At 47.7% G+C, this 20037-nt stretch overlaps 2 protein-coding genes across 2 annotated transcripts; both read right to left on the minus strand.

Annotated features, from left to right (window-relative positions):
• Positions 1-820: 820 nt before the first annotated feature.
• Positions 821-13765, minus strand: LOC128310982 (uncharacterized). The gene is made up of 6 exons (XM_053202555.1): positions 12005-13765; positions 11685-11810; positions 11357-11549; positions 10534-10656; positions 8402-8553; positions 821-1018 (listed from the first exon to the last, which is right to left on the minus strand). Exons 1-6 carry the CDS (start codon positions 12320-12322, stop codon positions 821-823), a joined length of 1110 nt encoding a protein of 369 aa, XP_053058530.1. The 5' UTR covers positions 12323-13765.
• Positions 13766-15927: 2162 nt separating this feature from the next.
• LOC128311700 (uncharacterized) lies at positions 15928-19494 on the minus strand. The gene is made up of 3 exons (XM_053202644.1): positions 19330-19494; positions 17563-17790; positions 15928-17274 (listed from the first exon to the last, which is right to left on the minus strand). Exons 2-3 carry the CDS (start codon positions 17729-17731, stop codon positions 16607-16609), a joined length of 837 nt encoding a protein of 278 aa, XP_053058619.1. The 5' UTR covers positions 17732-17790; positions 19330-19494; the 3' UTR covers positions 15928-16606.
• Positions 19495-20037: the final 543 nt, after the last annotated feature.

The raw sequence follows: 20037 nt of genomic DNA on the forward strand, positions 1-20037 counted from the left end.
GATCTGGTTCTGGAATGAGCTCTGGGGACAGCTCAGAATAGTGGTTAAACAACGAGTTTGGTGTTCTAATACACCTGGACTTGAGTTTAAACTCTTGATAACACTGTGAGCTTGGGAAAATCACTTGGCCTCAATGGGTCTCAATATCTTAACTCATAAAATGGAGGTCACAGGAGTAGTCTCCCAATAGGGTTGGGTTGTTGTAAGCTGTAAATGAGGTAATGCACGTAAGGCACGTGGCCAAATGCCGGACACACAGTACTCCAGTAGTCGGTGAATCCTGAGTTTGTTTCCCCATCAGTAAAATGGGATTAAATTCTTGCCCACTTCATGGATAGCTTTGAGGATCAAGTGAAATGATGCCTGGAGGGTGCAGTGTGGGAGTTCTTTTTGGTCTTAATTAACTTTCCCAACAACCGAGTGGTCAAGTGTGACCCGCATCCTAGTCCTCTAGCATTGGTTAGCAGTGCCCCCTCTCACAATCACTGTTTACCAATGAACCATTATCAGTGTTTCAGGTCTGTGTATACTGGCTTAGGGCTACCACCAAGGCACTGCCAATCCTACATATTGGAGGAACTGCAAGCACAAGAACAATTTCGATCCCTTTCTGCGGAAAGATGCTGATTGTGCAGGATTTGCGGAGGCTGGAACCACCGACTTTGATGACAGAGATTCATCAACAGGCACAAAGCCATTATGATTCTCTCTCTGGACACAAGCCGGGACATACCCATTTCACTAATTAAGAGAAAGCTTTTACGTGGTGACATTTATTATGTCTTACTAAATGACTTATTACCAAGAGGGATAAAGTATGTCAGGACTTGAGAGAGAAAAATGTTTTATAGTGTTTGTTCTTTTTGCTTCTGTCTATCTCTTTAGACCCTAGAATTTTACAAACCCGCCTCTGGGGCTGAATTTGCAGCACCTGAAAGAAGAAGGAGCCTTCGAAGGCATTGTCTGAGGCTTCCATGGCAGGCAGATGAGAAGCAATCTGCAGGGTGATTTCAGGAGCCTGAAAAGAATAAGAAACAAATAAAACCCAAACCCAAACCCATCCTCTTGCTAAAAAATTCTCATGTGGCTCAGCTCTGTAGCACCAACCAAATTAATGGGAAGTAAATGCGTTGGAACATCAATTTCAAGTGTAACAGGATAAGGAGATTCAGTATACACTAAAGGAAAGTGGAAAGAGTATTTCTGCGTTCGATATTTATGCTAATTATAAGCATTAACTTACTACTTTTCTAACTCGAGGGTGGCAGTCAGGCATGGGGGCTGTGAAGCATGATGCTTGAGTCCTCACCTGGCTCTACCCTTTTGGTTGTGTGATGTTGGGTAAGTTAACTCAACCACTTTGTATTTTCCCACCTTATTTTTAAAATGAGAAAAAAAATAGATATAGGAGCCTGGGAAGATGACAGAGTAGGAGGATCCTAAGCTCACCTCATCCCACTGATACACTTAGAATAGCCATATCAATGCAACTGACCCAGAAAATGACCTGAAGACTGGTAGAACAGACTCTTCACAGTTAGTCATAGAGAGGAGGCCACATCAAAAACGGTAGGAGGGATGGGGACATGGTTGGGAACGAAACCCCCAGTGAAACAGGGAGAAAACCACACACCAGTTCAACTGCAGCCCCAGCAAGGGTTGGGAGCAGACGTCTCAAATGACTGCTAATCCCACCTACCAACAAAATCTCACAGTGGGCAGTACGAGGAGAGAGCCCTGTAGTTCAGAGTCACTGCAACCCTAACAGAGGGATGGGGGGCAGACACCTGGTCTGACTGCAGGTCTCACCAACAAAAGCCTCTCAAGGACAACACAGGGAACGCACCCTACAGTTAAGTGTGACTAAAGCCTTGGCAAATGAGCTGAGGGCAGGCATCTCGTTTGATACAACTATAAGCCCAAAGCGGCCCCTTAAGAGTACAGGGACCAAACCCTGTCCACAACAGGCAAAGTGGGTCATTGCAGCTGAATGGACTGAAGGCAAACACATCTCAGTCACAAGAGTAGGGTGCACACCGCACACACAGGAGATACCGCTGAAGCATCTGGTCTGCTAAACAGGGGGCATTTTACTTTAGGGCACTAGAGGACCTCTTCTTCATGTGGCCCCTACTTTTAAGAGCAGGAGACTTAGCGGACTTTCCTAACACATAGGAACAAAACACAAAGTTAGACGGAATGAAGAGACAGAGGAGTGAGTATATTCCAAATGAAAGAACAGGACAAAAACCACAGCAAAGAGCTCAATGAAATGAAAATAAGCAATGTGCCTGATAGAGAATTCAGAGGAATGGTCATCAAGATACTTACTGGACATGAGAAAACAGTGGAGGATCTCAGTGAGACCTTCAACAAATAGATAATTAAAAAAAGGCCCAACAATAGAAAAATAACTCAATAACTGAAATTAAAAACACACCAGAAGAAATCAAGAACAGATCAGAGGATGCAGGACAAGACAGAGAGCAGAGGACAGAAAACTTATTAGAAGAAATAATAGCTGAAAATGTCCCTGAGATGGGAAAGGAAACAGATATCCAGACCCAGGGGGCAAAGAAAGCCCCCAGTGAAATCAGTCCAAGGAAGTCTACACCAAGACACATCATAATTAGTATGGAAAACAGCAAGAGAAAATAAAAGCAGCAAGAGAAAATAAAACACTACCTAACAAGGGTAACCCCATAAGGCTATGGGTGGATCTTTCAGCAGAAGCTTTGCAGGCCAGAAGGGAGTGGCAGGATATATTCAAAGTGCTAAAAAGGAAAAGCCCGCAACAAAGAATATTCTATCCAGCTATGCTATAATTCATAAAGAAGGACAGAGAAACAGTTTCCCAGAAAGACAAAAGTAAAGGGAGTTCATAACCGCTAAATGAGCCTTACAACAAACATTAAAAGGAATTCTTTGAGTGGAAAGAAAAGGCCACCATCAGGAGTAAAAAAATTAGCAAAGAAAAAATTGTACAGGTAAATACAAACATAATAAAAATCGATTAATCACTTATAAAACTGGTATGGCGGTTAAAGCACAAGAGCAGTAAAATCAATTATATCTATAAAAATCAGTCACAGTATTTACAAAGTAAAAGGATGTAAAGTATGGCATCATATAGATAAGATGTGGAGGAGGGAGGCAAAATTTTAGTGCTTTTAGAATAGGTTCAAACTTAAGTGATCATCAACCTAATATGGACTTCTATATACATAGGATGTTATATATCAACCTAATAGTATTCACAAATCAAAAACCTATAATAGATAGGCAAAAAATGAAGAGGAAGGAGTCTAAGCACATCACTAAAAAAGCCATCAAACCACACAGGAAGAGAGTAAGAGAAGAAAGGAACAGAGAAGAACTACACAACAATCATAAAACAAGTAACAAAATGGCAAAAATACATACTTATCAATAATTACTTTGGACGTTCTGGCAGGGAACACAGCTACGTGTATACCCTCAATAATTAGTTTGAATGTAAATGGGCCAACTGCACCAATCAAAAGACATGGGGTGACTGAATGGATAAAAAGCAAGACCCATCTATATGCTGCCTACAAGAGACTCACTTTGACCTAAAGACATAGATTGAAAGTGAAGGTATGGAAAAACATTTATCATGCAAATGGAAGCAAAAAGAAAACTAAGGTAGTAATACTTCTTTTGGACAAAATAGATGTTAAAACAAAAACCATAACATGAGACAAAGGAGAATACTACCTAATGATAAAAGGAATAATCCAACAAGGATATATAACAACTGTAAATATTTATGCACCCAATATGAAAGCACCAAAATACATAAAGCAACTATTAGCAGACATAAAGGAAAAAATCAATAGTAAGTAATACAATAGTAGTAGAGGGCTTTACCACCCCACTTACATCAATGGATAGATCACCTAGACAGAAAATCAACAAGGATACAGTGGCTTTGCATGACACATTGGACCAGATGGATCTAACAGATACGTTCAGAATATTTCATCCCAACACAATGGAATACAGATTCTTTTCAAGAGCAAATGGAATATTTTCCCCAACAGATCACATGTTAAAGCCACAAAACAAGTCTCAAAAAATTAAAAAAGACTGAAATCATAGAATGAATATTTTCTGACCACAATGGTATGAAACTAGAAGTCAATCACAAGAAAAAATCTAGAAAGAACACAACTATATGGAGGCGAAATAACATGCTGCTAAACAATAAATGAGTCAACCAGCACATAAAAGAAAAAATTTAAAAAAATATGGAGACAAATGAAAATGAAAACACAATGGCCCCAAATCTTTGGAATGCAGCAAAAGCTGTTGTAAAAGGAAGGACTATAGCAATACAGGCCTCACTCAAGAACCAAGAAAAATCTCAAACAACCTAACCTTACAAATAAAGGAGCTTTAAAAAGAATAACAAACAAAGCCCAAAGCCAGTGGAATTCAGGAAATAATAAATATTAGAGTATAAATAAATGAAATAGAGACTAAAAAATTAGAACAGATCAATGAACCAAGGATCTGGTTCTTTGAAAAGATCAATAAAATTGATAAAACTTTAGCCAGGCTCATAAAAATATACAGAGATGAAGAGGGAGGGAAGGAGGGAGAAATGACTCAAATAAATAAAGGAGGGGAAGCAACAACCTACACCACAGAAATACAAATGATTATAAGAGAATATTATGAAAAATTACATGCCCACAAATTGGACAACCTAGAAGAAATGGATAAATGCCTAAAAACATATAACCTTCCAAAACTTCAACAGGAAAAAATAGAAAATTTCAACAGACTGATTACTAGCAATCAAACTGAATCAGTAATAATTAAAAAAAAAAAAAACTCCCAACAAACAAAAGTCCAAGACCAGATGGCTTCACACATGGATTCTACCATTTAAAGAAGAGGCAATACCTATTCTCACACTACTTCAAAAGATATAAGAGGAAGGAAAACTTCCAAGTTCATTCTATGAGGCCAGCCTTATCCTGATACCAATATCAGAAAAAATTTCTACAACCCTTCCCCCCAAAAAACTATATGCCAATATCTCTGATGAACATAGATGCAAAAATCCTCATGAAAATATTATCAAACTGAATCCAACAATACATTAAAAAAATCACTCACTACAACCAAGTGAGATTTATTCCAGGGGTGCCAAGTGTGGTTCAATATTCACAAATCAATCAACGTGATATATCACATGAACAAAAAAAGGATAAAAACCATATGATCATCTCAATAGATGCAGAAAAAGCATTTGGCAAAATACAACATCCATTCATGATAAAAATCCTCAACAAAGTAGGTTAGAGGAAACATACCTCAACATAATAAAGGCTGTATATAAAAAGCTCACAGCGAATGGCATACTCAGTGGTGAAAAACTGGGAGCTTTTCCTCTACGATTAGGAATAAGACAAGGATATAAACTCCCACCACTTCTATTCCACATACCACTGAAAATTCTAGCCACAGCAATCAGACCAGAAAAAGCAATAAAGGTATCCCAGTTGGTAAGGAAGAAGGAAAACTTTCACTATTTGCAGGTGACATGACACTATATATGGAAAACCCGAAACACTCCACCAAAAAACCATTAAAACTGATGCATGAATTCAGTAAAGTCACAGGATACAAAATTAATATACAGAAATGTGTTCCATTTCTATAACTAATAATGAAGTAGTGGAAAGAGAAATTAAGGAAACAATCCCATTTACAATTACACTGAAAATAGTAAAATACTTAGGAATGAACTTAACCAAGGAAGTGAAAGATATGTACTCTGATAATTATAGAACACTGATGAAGGAAATTGAAGATGACACGAACAAATGGAAAGATATTCCATGCTTATGGATTAGAAGAACTAATATTGCTATAATGTCCATGTTACCCAAAGCAATCTACAGACTTAATGCAATCCCTATCAAAATGCCAATAGTATTTTTCACAGAGCTAGCATGAATAATCCTAAAAAGTCTATGGAGCCACAAGAGACCTCAAATAGCCAAAGCAATTTTGAAAAAGAAAAACATTGCTGGAAGTATCACAGTTCCAGATTTCAAGATATACTACAAAACTGTAGTAACCAAAACAGTATGGTACTGGCATAAAACGAGACACATAGATCAATGGAATGGAACAGAGAGTCCAGAAATAAACGCATACTCTTATGGTCAATTAATCTATGACAAAGGAGGTAAGAATATAAAATTGGAAAAAGCTTCTTTAACAAATGGTGTTTGGAAAACTGGACAATTTATGTTGAAGAATGAAAATGGACCACTTTCTTATGCCATACACAAAAATAAACTCAAAATGGGCTAAAGATCTAAATGTGAGACCTGAAACCACAAAACTCCTAGAAGATAACATAGGCAGTAATTTCCTTGATGTTGGCCATAGACACCTTTTTCTACATATGTCTCCTAGGGCAAGGAAAACAAAAGTAAAATGAAACTATTGGAATTACACCAAAATAAAAAGCTTTTGCACAGTGAAGGAAGCCATCAACAAAACAAAAAGGCAACCTACTGAATGGGACAAGATATTTGCAAATGATATATCTGATAAGGGGTTAATATCCAAAATATATAAAGAACTCATTACAACTCAACACCAAACACACACACATACACACACACACACACACACACACACACACACACACACACACAATCTGAGTAAAAATGGGTAGAGGACATGAATAGACATTTTCTCCAAGGAAGACATACAGATGCCAAAGAGACACATGAAAAGATGCTCAACATTATTCATCCTCCAGAAAATGCAAATCAAAACCACAATGAGATACCACCTCACACTTGTCAGAATGGCTAAAATAAAAAACATAAATAACAAATGTTGACAAGGACACAGAGAAAAGGAATCCTTGTGCACCACTGGTGGGAATGCAAACAGGCGCATCCACTGTGGAAAACAATATGGAGGTTCCTCAAAAACTTAAAAATACAATTACCAGGGTGCCCGTGTGGCTCAGTTGGTTAAGCGTCTGACTTTTGCTTTCAGCTCAGGTCATGATCCCAGCGGCGTGGGATCTAGTTCTGCATCAGGCTCTGCACTGAGTGTGGTGCCTGCTTGGGATTCTCTCTGCCTCTCCCTCTCTCTCTGTCCCTCCCCTGATCACACACTCTCTTGCTCTCTCTCCAAATAAATAAACAAACATTAAAAAAATACAATTACCATATGACCCAGTAATTCCACTACTGGATTTTTACACAAAGAAAATGAAAACAGTGATTTGAGAAAATATACACACCCCTATGTTTCTTGCAACATTATTTATAATAAGCCAAGATACTGAAGCAACCCAAGTGTCCATCAATAGATGACTAGATAAAAGAGATGTGGTAGATATAGACATAGTTATAGATAGATGCCTGTATCTATGTCTGTATCTATATCTATATCTATATCTATATCTACATCTACATCTACATCTACATCTATATCTATATCTATATATCTATATCATGGAATATTACTTAGCCATAAAAAAGAATGAAATCTTGCTGTGACAACATAGAAGGACCTAGAGGGCATTATGCTAAGTGAAGTAAGTCAGACAGACAAACACCATATGATTTAACTCATATGTGGAGTTTAAGAAACAAAACAATGAACAATGAGGAGACAAAAAAACCAAATTCTTTTTTTAAAAATTTTCTAATGTTTATTTATTTTTGAGAGAGAGACAAAGTGCAAGCAGGGGAGGGCAGAGAGAGAGGGAGACACAGAATCGGAAGCAGGCTCCAGGCTCTGAGCTTGAATCCACCAACTGCGAGATCATGACGTCACCTGAAGTCAGAAGCTTAACCGACTGAGCCACCCAGGCGCCCCAGAAACCAAATTCTTAAATATAGTGAACAAACTGGTAGTTGCCAGAGGGGAGGTGGTGGTGGGGATGGGGAAAATTGGTGAAGGGGATTAAGAGTACACTTCGCATGATGAGCACTGAGTCATGTAGAGAACTGTTGAATCACTACCTTGTTTGTGTACCTGAAACTAATATAACACTGTATGTTAATTATACTTGAACAAAAACATGAGAAAAAAAATCATAGTATGGCATAGGGTTTTCGTGATTAAATGAGTTATTTCATGCAAGTTATTAGAACATTTTCTGGCATGTACAAAGTACTTAATTGATTCTCCTCACCATCATTTGAGACATTGGACTGTAGATTGGTAAAATGACTTCTATCAGTCCCCTTAAAAGAGAGATTACTAAGTACTCTGTTCCAGCTGCTTAATCCTAAGGTATATCTACCACCTGAAAGCCTCCTTTGTGGTCACCATGACCTCCTTGGCTGCATGATGATTGCTCCATAGACAGGCAGGAAACCAGATTTACCTGAAGCTGGGGGGTGAGGAGGTCCAGGATGGAGAGGCCATACTGGTAAACCACAAACTCCCTGGCAGAAAGGTCTGTGGCTTGCACAGCGATAAGCTCTTCCTTCAGCATTATCTGAGGTTTCGGGACATCCTGCAAACAGTTTTCTGGGGCTACAGAGGTAAAGAGAACACAGTAACGATTCCACTGATTTTTCTGTACAGTGATGATTTTAGTAAGGGCAACAGCAACACAATTCAGCTTAGGAAAAGGTGTATTTGCATCGATCGGTCCCTCCACCCATGCCAGATACGTACACTGGGCCTTGGATCCTCCTGCCCATTTTCATGGAAAAGCAAGTGAGCCTCAGTCAATAGGAACACAGGTGCCCAGAACAACAACAAAAAGATGAGGGTCTGGAGAGGATGGCAACCAATTTTCTTCTACGTGTTTCATAGGGTTGTTTGGAGCACTAAATGTAATGTACTCAGAACTGGGACTGGCACATAGCAAGCACTCAGTAAATGCTAGCTCTATTAACAAAATAATCTCACTTCCTCACAGATTGTCTCTAATGGGCCTTGGGTATTTAAGCATTTTGTATGATCTTTTTATTTTTGAGAAGACAATGAAAAAAGCTTGGGTAGCATGGCATAGCAAAGAATCCTGGGCTAGTAGCTAGAAGACCTGAGTTCTGGTCCAGGTTTTGGAAGAACCTGGGAAAGACACTAAACTTCTTTGAACATCAGCTCTTTCATCTATAAAACGTACGTTAATAATCTTTCGCCATCTTACAGAATTAGAGTTTGGGTTACCAGGTGTAAATAAGACAATGCATGAAAAATTGCTTTCAACATCGTAAAGTCAATACCATCGTAGGACAATGGAGGTTGAAGTGTGGGAGAGAAGCCACTTCTCTGTTCACACTCTTCTTAGTTTTCCCCCAAAGGAGGGGGAATTAATTAATTAGTCAAGTTCTGGGTCAGGAAACATTTTCTGTAAAGGGTCCAAAAAATAAGTATTTTAGGCACTGCTGGCCAAGAGGCAAAACTGGGGTTCAAATTCAGCGTTCCCATCGTTGTGCTGGAAGTGTGGCTTCCCTCTCCCACGGCGCTTTCCCTTCCTTCTCTGAAACGCAGTGATGTGTCCTCCTGGGAACTCACCACCATATACCGCCTGCACCCCCTTTTGGCAGTGCCTTTGCAGCGTTGGATAATTGTCCACATGGGTAGGGAGGTTAAGAGCACAGGCTGCGGGACTGAATTCCAGCTGAACTCCTTGATTTTTGACAACTCACTGGACCTATTGGGATGCCTCAGCTTCCCTCTCTATAAAATGAGTGAAAGTACCTACTTTACTGGGTTGGTGTAGAGATTAAAGGAGCTAACGTATCCAAAGAGTGAGGAGAGCGCAGGACAAATTGCAAAGCCCTCCGTACACATGTTATTCTTCTTTTGACTTCCCCCACCCCAATCATTTACAAATGCAAAACTATTTTTAGCTTGTGGGTCACACAAAAACAGACAGCTGGCTCGAATTGGCCTGCCGGCCATAGTTTGCAGATCCCTGGTCAAATTCAAGGATGTTTATGGAACTGCGTTGACTAATGGCTTGCATTGTGGTCAACTGAAAGGCATACGGTATCTCCTCTTAATCCTCTTCCACTTGGGCACTGAGTGGATTGAAACAGATCTAATTCTTCAGGGCAAGGCCAGCCATTCTCTTTTGACTGCGAACGTCAAGGTGTGGTATTGGTAAAGTGATCTGGAGTCCCTTTTTGGTGCAAGGTCTTCCTTTTCTTTGTCTTCTGCCTATCTCCCTGCGTCTCACACTTTCCATTAACTGCTTGTAACATGTGGCTGGCCAGCATGGGGTAAAATCCCAAGATTTAGATTCAGTGTTTAGTGGAAAGATAGAAGGCCTTTAGGAATTCCCTTTTGAAACTGACCATATTAGTATTACAGTGGAACTTTGACTCCTATTTGTTATTCCTTATACAGAAAAATCTCTTAGGAATCTTAGGTTGGGGGTGAGGGGAAAGGGATAATTGGTGACGCAAGATTCTGACATTCCCAGTCCCTGGGGTCACACCATCGAACACATTCAGTGCGCCATGAAAGTTCCAAGCAGGGGCTACAGGGAAAGGAGGTTACCTTGTTGGTGATGCAGTTGTGCTTGTAGTGCAGCTTCCTCCTTGAGGGCTTGGGACCAGATGTCTACTTTCTTCAGGGTAGAAAAGACTGGTGAGGTCCACGCGATGTCAACTTTATCTGTATCTGCACAGAGACGGGGGATAGTTGTTGCAGTAAGAGCACAGGACTGGGGCTAAATAAGAAAGAGCCAGATGTAGTGTTACAAGTGACAGGTGGCCTGTAAGATGGCCCCCATGATTCCCCTATGTGTATCCACCCCCTTGTGTTATCCCCTCTGGTTGAGTGTGGGTTGGACCTAGTGATTCATTTCTAATGAATCAAATATGGCTCAAGTAATGAGATCAGGATACAGAAAGACTGTGGCTTCCATTTTTTTTTCTTTTTTCTTTTTTGCCCCTTCCCACTTGCTTGCTCTGAAGGAGGCCAGCTGCCATGTTGTGAGCTGTCCTGTGAAGTCCAGGTGGCAGGGAATTGATTCCCCTGGTGAACCTTGAGATGACTGCATCTCTGGCCCAACACCTTGATGTAGCCTGTATGAGACCCTGAGGCACTGGCCCCCAGCTAAACTGCACCCAGATTCGTGACCCACAGTAACTGTGAAATAAAAAATGTTTGTGGTTTTGAGCCACAGAATTTTCTGGGAGTCTGTGGTAACAGCAATATATAACTAATACATTGGGTTTCTCTGTATTCCTCCTGAAGGAAGGAACGTACTGTGACCACACCCTTACAGTGCCAGAAGCCCTAATGGTTTATTAGAACTTATCAAAACATGGCCAACATTGGCAGCAGAAATGAATGCTGGGCCAGTGACCAGCCTTACCTGTTCCTGGCCCCTGATCCTCTGGTCCTGGACCATAACCTTGAGCTCCCACTAGCGCTGCAGTGAGGCTCTTCAGGAAGGGGATCAAGAGTGGGCAGGCAGCAGCCTGGTCCCTTAGAGAAGCCGTGACTGTTCCATAGAATCTGTCTCCAGGGTAATTCTCCAAACACGCAGGGGCTCCTGAGGCAACAATCTAGGACAAATCTAGTCAGCACCTGGTTCCATGCATGGTTCCCACCTGTCCCATGTGGCTGCTTTGGGAGCTTCTCGCTGAAGCCCCCACCAAATTGGACATGCAGATCTCCTTGGCCGAGTCCAGAGTCCGTACCTGGGTGTGCAAGAGGTGGAGGCGGCTAAGCTCCCGTTGGTACTGTAAGTGACCGAGGGCTTGATCGAGAAAGCTCTGTCTCTCCCTTACCACCTCCTGAAACTCATCAGAGAGATGCTGAACCACCTAGAGCACAGGAAATGAAATGCCCAAATGAAAATAGAGCTTTTCTCTCTCTTCTTGTTCCCCTCCCAGCCCGTCCACTTCTCCTCAGGGCACCCCCATCCCTGAGTATTACATCGCCCTGAAGAACCACATCTCACGACATAGGAGGATGCGCGCATTGTACATGGGCCCTCTCATCAGCCTCCGAGCCTCACCTTCCTGAGACGGTTCCAGATCTGGGGGCTCTGACCCCTACTCTGCTGTAGCCACGTCTCCTCCTCCTGGCTCCGCAGCCGGCCCACCGCTTGCCCTAGCTTCTCTGCTGCGTGTCCTAAACTCTGCAGGACTCTCTGCATGCCTAGCGCCACCTGTGCCTCCTGCTCCCCCTCCTCTCTGTCTGCTGCAAGGGGCAGAGAGAAGAGCCATGTAACGGCAGCCATGTCTGGGGACAGGGAGAAGAAAAGACACAGTGGTTTACTGCACCTGCCAGGTCCGAGCCAGGGCCTGGCTGGGAGCCTGGGAGGTGAGCACATTCAGAGGGCAGGAGGGGCTCCCCACTCCCGAGATTTCTGCCCTGGGGATCTGGGCCCAGGGGATGCTGTACCACCTCGAGAGAGCAGGCCCCGCTCTGGGCCACTCTGCATGCTCAGGGCTCTGGCTCTCCTCTGAGTCTCCTGCAGGTGGCAGGACTCCAGCGCAGCACAGGCCTCCTCGGCAGCCCTCAGCTACACAGGGCAGGAAGCACAAAGAAAGAGGCCTCGGAGAGGAAGGCAGGAGCTCTGGGCTGGGCCCCCTCATGCTGGCCCTTCCTCCTCCTCTTCTTCTTCCTTCTCCTCCTCCTCCTCTGTCCTGAGACACTTAGGGGTGACCAGAGGCTAGGGCCTGGAGCCAAGGATCCCAGGACTCTGTCTGCCCTGCGGTGGGTTCCATGTTTTCTGTCAGCAGGCGTGACAAAGGCTCCACACTTACAAAAGAAACCTGTGTCGTCTGGGTAAAGGTCTGTGTGGGGACCATGAAGTGGCACCTCTGGGCCTCACCTGTCGCTGGGCATCTTTGCCCGGAACGGAGAGGAGCTCCTGGCTCAGGTGCCCCAGGTGTTCCGCTAGACGCACCTCTTCTTGCTCCCGGCGGTGCCAGTACTGCTCCCGGGCTCTCAGCTCCTTCTCCAGGGCATCCGGCTGCAACATCCAGCTTGTTTTAGGCTCGCACATGGTTTTTCCTCGTGGCCTGAGGTCTGGCTGATGATCCCGGGCTTCTCCAGACACGGGCCTCCCTCACCCCTGGGTGTCCGTGACTGAGCTTAGCGAGGCGGTCGACTTGGTTGTAGATGGAAAAATCATAACCAAGTGCCTTCTTCAAGTTCCCAGTCTCCTTCTCGCTCCTTCCAATGCCTGGATTCTCTGGAGCCACCTGGCCCCCTGTTCCTACCTTCCTCTTGGGAGGGCAGGGCAGGTGGGTACATGACAGCAGGAGATTCTCATCCCCTTCTATCACCCCTTCATACTCATCTGGGAAACTGTGAGTCGGGGCTACAATTAAAATGTCTTGGCTTCTAGCGAGAATCTTTTACGGCATATCCATCTTTGTTCCTTAAATGCACTAGGCTGAGAACATAACAGGAGGACCCTAAGTTATTTCCATTTTCGTGGAGGCCTGCCAAGGGCTGAATTATTGCAATAACCTCCCGACGGGGTTCCTGCTCTAGCCTGGCCCTGTTCCCATCCATCCTCTGCACTGCTGCCAGAGGGAACTTTCTAGAATGCTGACTATATGTACACACGCCCACACATAAAGATGTCTGGAAGGAGGTATGCCAACCTGTTAATAGTGGCTGCATTTTGTGGGAGACGGGGGTGAGGGGAGTAGTGTCTGGGTGGGGGGCTACTGATGGCAGATGGGATAAGAGGAATGAGGAAGAGGGATGTCGTGCTTCTTCATTTACATACATTAAAAAATGTAGGATTACAAGTAATTTATTTTCTTTTTGTGTCGTGCCAAGTTTTCCAAATGTAAGAGTCTTAAGAATATTCGTATCTGATCATATCACACGTCTACTTAGAATCCTTCAGTGGCTCCCCATGGCTTTCACGATAAAGTCGTATCTCTGGGCCTCAGCCAGGCACCCAGGGTTATTTGTGATTTGTTTCCTCCCTTCCTCACTGGCCTCCCCTGCTGCCTTGGCCCCAACACCTCCCTTACTCTCCTGGAAATGTTGTGGTCTCACACTGGCCACCCTTGGGCTTGCTGGCCGCTGGGGCCATTTCTGACTCATGGTTTCAGCCCAAGTGTTGCCTTCTAGGGAAGCTTTCCTTGAGCTCTCCTCCATGTGATTTAGATGCCCCCTGCTAAATGCTCCCTTAACACCCTTACAAACCATGATCATGGAGGGAAGCCATGGCCGGCCAGTTTCCTGAGGGGAGGAGCCCTGTCTAGTATTTTTGTATCTCAACACCCAACACTGTGCCTGCAACATAGAGGGTATTTAATACGCAGCTGCATATTACAGCATAAACTGCTCCTACATACCAGCTTGGGGTCACTCACTCCCCGAGGTAGGGCCTCCAGCATCTGGACAATGGGCACCACCACTCCGGAACAGGGATCTGTCTGAGCACCAATGACAGGACCAGGTTCCCCAGTCAAGGGGTCTATGGCTTGAGCCCCAATCGAGATTGGGACAAGACCTGCGGGAAAGAGGGAAAGAAGGGAGGGGTGGTCATTGAAAGAGGTAGACAAGGCTGGAATGGAGCCAAAGGAGCCCTTAGAACCCTTTTTGCCCTTTGAGAGGTTCTGATCTGGACTGGAGAGCTTCCTGGAGACCACAGACCCTGAGGGTGAGGTTCTGAAGTGTTGGTTTTGGAAAGGACCCGGTTTTCTCAGTGGGGGATAAATGACCTGTGGTCCTGGGGTTCTGGAATCTCTGAGCACTTTATTTTGGGTCCCAGTAGCCCTAGTGGAGGCATTGGAATGGCCCTATTCTGTGGTTCCTGAGCAAATGGGTTGGGGGTACCCCTCCTGAGCTTTCCAGGGTTTTCTTTCCCGGGGCTAAGTCACATTCCAGATCCCCCTGGGGCTTTCGCAGGCCCCCAGTTCCCTCCTACCTTTGCCATCCGCATCTTCCATCGAACCCGCCAGGGGTGTGGGGTCACCAGAATTCCTATCAGTCTCCATGCCCAGGATGGGCACCATGAGCCCCGAGCCCTCAGGGTCTGGGATCTCCATCCCATAGAGGGCTGGGACCCACAGCTCTGTCCCTGGATAGCACATCATTCCTAAGACAAGAGGAGGGGGCAGAGAAGGGGAGTGGAGGGTCAAGTTCCAGGCTCAAAGAGCTATATCCCTGACGCTGACCATAGAGGCTTCCCTAGAAAGACTGCATTTGTTTCCTTTGGGGCCCAGCTTAGCATTTTGAATTCAGAATGAAGAAAGTGAGTGACGACAGGACTTTTGAGAAGCTGAGAACAACTTCCAGGCCACACTAAAAAGATAAAAGAAGGAAACAAATATTCGTGAGCACTCTCTATATACCAGAAACCTGAGCTAGGAAGTCCACATATATTACATTTTGTTTGGGTGTACAACTAACTCTGAAGTATATACTATTTTTATTTTCATTTTAAAGATGTTAAAACAGAAGCAGAGTGAGGTTTAGTAACTTGCCCAAACTAAGTCAGAGAGTTAATAAATGGTGGGGCAGAGCTTCAAACTCAAGTCAGTTCTGTCCCCACACCCTGGTTCTTTTTTGTCACATCATGGGCAGAAGCTTCTAGAAAGAATGAGTGAGATAAGCTCCAGGAAGATGTCCCTCCTACTTCCTTTCCTTGCCCATCCTCGTCCTCGTATTAGGAGAGGTAGAGGGGAGGTGGAGGCAGGGGTGACTCCTTTCCTGAATTTATGAATGGGAAGCTGGAGGTTATGGTTGAATAAGGGAGAGAAGGGAGGCGAGGACCCAGGCCTGGCTGTGCAGCTCACTAGCTGTAGGACCCTGGTTGGTCAAGTCACTAACTTCCTGACTCCTCAGTGCAAAGTGCGTGTTATAACACATTAAGGTGTTGGGAGCCCTGTGAAATAAACGAGAGAATATACACTTTACAAACATAACGTTAAGACCCAGCAGGGTTGGCGAGAGAGGGCAGATTTCAAGCCGAGCGTTCATGGGGTCGGACATGAAGTCATCACATCCCTTCTCTCTTCCCTTGGTCCCGTGTGTACCTGACCTGTGAGGCTGCAGTCCTGTCCGTGAGCTAATGAGATGTGAGTATCCAAGCACCCGGTCAGCCTGGGCCTGGGATTTCAGGGCCTGAGAGCTAGGTCTAGGTGAACAGGTACCTAGCCTTCCTCCGCCAGCCGCGATGCCACCTGCTGTCTCCAGCTGCCGCTCCAGTCTCCGAGCCTGCTGCAGGACATGGTGCAGACTCAAGGCCAGTGCCTGTCTCATGTCCTTGATGGCAGCCTCCAGAAGCCCCTGCATCCTTGACCCTGGCCTCTCCTGGTAGCTGCGCAGCACAGCAAGCACTCGCCTCTGGGCCACCAGCACGTTGGCATCCAGCAGGGCCTGTGATCCTCCCGTGTGGGGCACTGTCCTGCCCTCCTGTCGCGCAGCTCCCTGGAGCCGGACTGTCTTCCTGCTCAGTGGCTCCTCGAAGCTGTCGCCAGGCAGCATAAGGTTCCCCGAGGCGTCTCGCAGCCCGCCCAGGGCAAGCACCTGACCTGGAACCCCAGAGGGTGAGGTAGAAGGGGGTCTGAGCAGAGATGCAGGGATATGAGGAATGAAGGAGAGCTAGGGCCTGCACACAGTAAGCGACAGGCGTGGGGGACTAGACGATGGGGGAAGGGGAGAGGGCCGAGGGGTAGAGAGGTGGTGGGAGGAGCAAATGCCCCTTCTTGGTTGAAAACCTCCCCTTACTTTTACTGCAGAGCCAGCTCGGGTCTCTTTCCCCCCTGGACACCGTGCTGGAGATGGGGAAGGGCCAGCAAAGCCGGGATGCAGAACGAAGGTGGGGTAAGAGCAGAGTGAGGAGGAAGGGTGGAAAGAGGGGTTTGGGGTGGAGTTTGCAGCCTGGACCGGAGCACGGAGGGTGCAGGAGGAACGGGAGGCCAAGGGCGGACAGGAGAGGCTGGGAGCACAGCACTGAGGCTGACAGGACACCTGTGTCTTCATCCAACCCGACTCCCAGGATTGGCGAGATGCCTCCAGTGACTGGATCCTCCATGGGGCCCCCCAGCTCTAGAGGGGCCAAGGTCTTGGTGAGAGGGTTGCAGTATGTGCCCCCAAGAGCGAGCCACTGCCTCGTCTGAGGGTGCAGGGTCACAGCTAGCACGGGCACCTCGATGCCAGTTGCAGGGTCTGTCATGACAGCCCCCATCTGTGACGTCCTTCGTGGCTGCAGGACGGGCAGGCGGGCGGTTGGAGGGGAGCCTGTGGCGGGGCAGGTCGGGTAGGGCACATAGGGGAGGATGGCAGCTTCTGACGTTCGGACGCCACCTGGACAGGGAGACAGGAAGGTGTTGGTCCTCTTGACATGTCGGCCTCCCTGCCCCAGCCCTGCAGAGCCTTCTTTCACCGAGCTGCCCTCTGCAACCGGCACCCTCTGCAGCCACAATGCTCAAATGAGGAGGGGGAGGAGGCGTTTACTGCTCTGCTCGTCATCACACCCCACCGTACAAGGACAGAGCCCTGCTCCCTGCCCCGTGCCCCCTGGGGGTTCATTCCAGAGGGCACCAACAGACCTGGGCTGGGCGGGCGGGTGCTACTTAATGGTCAGGGTCTCACCGGAACCGAAGTCAGTGGTGGGCACCAGGGTAGCTCCCTGCAGATCGTACCCCAGGTTTCCAGCTTCAGGCAGCACCCTCCCGGTGTCAGGGTGGACGAAGTAGCCAGGAGGTATGGACCCTGCATGGCCACTGGCCGGAAGCATTGCACAGTTGGGGCTGGGGACCATCAGCTTGGTGACCGGATTCACACGGATGTCATCGGCGCCCCCTTGAGGGCCCGCTGAGGCTGCGGGAAGTCAAACAACAGCTCAGCCCTGGGTGTGAGGCCAAGGGGGCGGGTTGGGAGCTCCCTGGGCTGGTGCCTGGAAGGAGTTGGTAAGAACCCCATGCACAGCCCAACAGCAAGGGCTCCCAGAGGGCAGGGGATCTTGTCTTTTGCTGAGTGCGGGGCATGCTCTCCCACTGAAGACGTGACATTGCGATAGCATCGTATTGCAGGCTGGCAGTGCCCGGGAGGACCCTGGGAAAATGGTCTTGACAGCCTGTGGGGTGACCTGATGGGGCTGGGATCTCCCTGAACTCGGAGTGCCCACAGAGAACCCAGAGGATCCTTTTCCCACCCTTCACTTCCAGAAGTCCAGCATTTTCCAAATGTGGCCTCTTGCACCCATGTGTCAGGCTTGTGCTCTCAAGAAGTGCTCCCTTAGATGTAAAGCTACGCTTTGTGGTAGTTTTGCGGGTTTCCTCCTCTGTCCTTCCCATTTCTGAGGCTCTTTCTGCAGCACAGCCGTTTGCCCGGGGCACCGCACAGGAAGTCCCTCCCAACTTTGGGGGTTTCCACTTTGCTATGCCCTTCTCCTCCCCTCCTCCCTTGCCGGGTGTCTTAGGGGAGGGACCACGTTTCTGCGGGGCCTGCTGCCCTGAACGCAGCGCCACGTTTCCTGGGGAGCCCTGCCAGACGCCGAGCGGGACGCACCTGGCCGCAGCAGCTCTGCCCCAGTGCCGGTGCCCAGGACGCCCCAGGCCTTCAGGCGGTGGCCCTCCTGCAGCACAGCCTGGGACAGGCGGCTCAGCACGGCATCCAGCTGGGGGTTTCCCTGCAGGGCCACAGGGGTAGGCCTATAAGGGGAAGCGCAGTTTGGGATGGAGAAAGGACACGTCGGCGGCGTGGCCCGCTCGGGACCCCGCGAAGCCATCCTCGCTCCTCCCCTAAGCCAGATCTCTTCATGCCTGCCTCAGCCTCGGTGGATACACACCCTTCGGGGTTGGGCCCAGCCTGGGAGGACTTGGCGGGCCTGGAGCCCGCCTGTGCCTTCAGCAGCCGCCGAGCTGCCATCAGCGCCGAGCAGAAGGAGGCCCACTGCTCCTGCCTGGCACGGAGGTCTTGGCGGAGGAGCCCCAGCTGGTGACTAAGGCTTGCTGCGTACGGGCCCGCTAGGCGCCCCCTGCGCCCCGCCTCCTCCTCCGCGGCCCTGGCAGCAGCCTCAGCAGCCTGGGGTCAGAGACATCACTGCCTGCTTGCCCGCAGGGCTGCAGACGCCAGGGACAGCAGCCCAGGGCTCGGACACCCAGCTTGCTCCAGAACATTCTGGGCAGGCCCTGCAGCAGTGGCAAAGGGGTGACAAAGCCCCAGGGGTGGGGGGTGGGGTGGGGCTAAGAGCCCTGGGGCAGGTGGAGAGGGGTCACGGGGCGGGGAGAAGGTAGGCTGGAGGGGGCGTGGGGGGGCGGTGTGGGGGGGAGGGAGGATTAGAGCCGGGGCTCAGGGAGACCCAAGAGTCACATTTGGGCACAGGGACCGGACGGGAAGGTGTGAACGCATCCCAACCTGCTGCAGCTCGCTCGAGGGGCTCCCCAGAAGCCGGCCAGTAGAGGCTGGGATGCGACGCTCAGCACCCCACAGCTGCCGGAGAGAACGGGCTTCACTCAGGAGTCTGAGGCACAGGAGTTTGAGCTGTGCGAGAGGGCGGAGTTCACCTGTGAACTTGCTCCAGAAGCCACGCGATCGCTTTCATTGCTTTGATCACAGCGCCCTCTGCTGCCCGTTGGTGGAGGGGCGCCACGGCCCGGAGACCCTCAGAAGGAATGGTGAAGACCAGCCCAGGCAGGTCCGGGCACGCACAGACCGCTGGCCCAGTTAAGATGCTTGGACTACAAGTGTGCTCTGTTTTGCTCCCAACGCCCGTCACCCACCGGCCTGAATTTGTTCATGCCAGTTGGGCAACCGAGGACCTGGGATGGGGATCGGAGAGGCTCCAGAAGTGGCCCTAATAGATTCCCTATCACTGATCTGAGGCCCCCCAGATCTCGTAAAATCAGCCCTAAATTCAATCTGAAATCTTCTGCCTCCCTTCCCTTATACTTTCCTCTTTTTCCTGATTCCTTATGGGTAGATGGAGGATTTCTTCAGGTCCTACACCCCGCAACTAGCTCCCCTTCTGAGATGCGTTTCCAGCCCCACTCACTTCTCCAGCTGCTCCCACTTACCTCTTCCTTGGTCTGGCCGAGTTTGGTTGTCACGGATACAGACTGCCTG

Source organism: Acinonyx jubatus, chromosome D1 (assembly GCF_027475565.1).
Source record: "Acinonyx jubatus isolate Ajub_Pintada_27869175 chromosome D1, VMU_Ajub_asm_v1.0, whole genome shotgun sequence".
NCBI lineage: Eukaryota > Metazoa > Chordata > Mammalia > Carnivora > Felidae > Acinonyx > Acinonyx jubatus.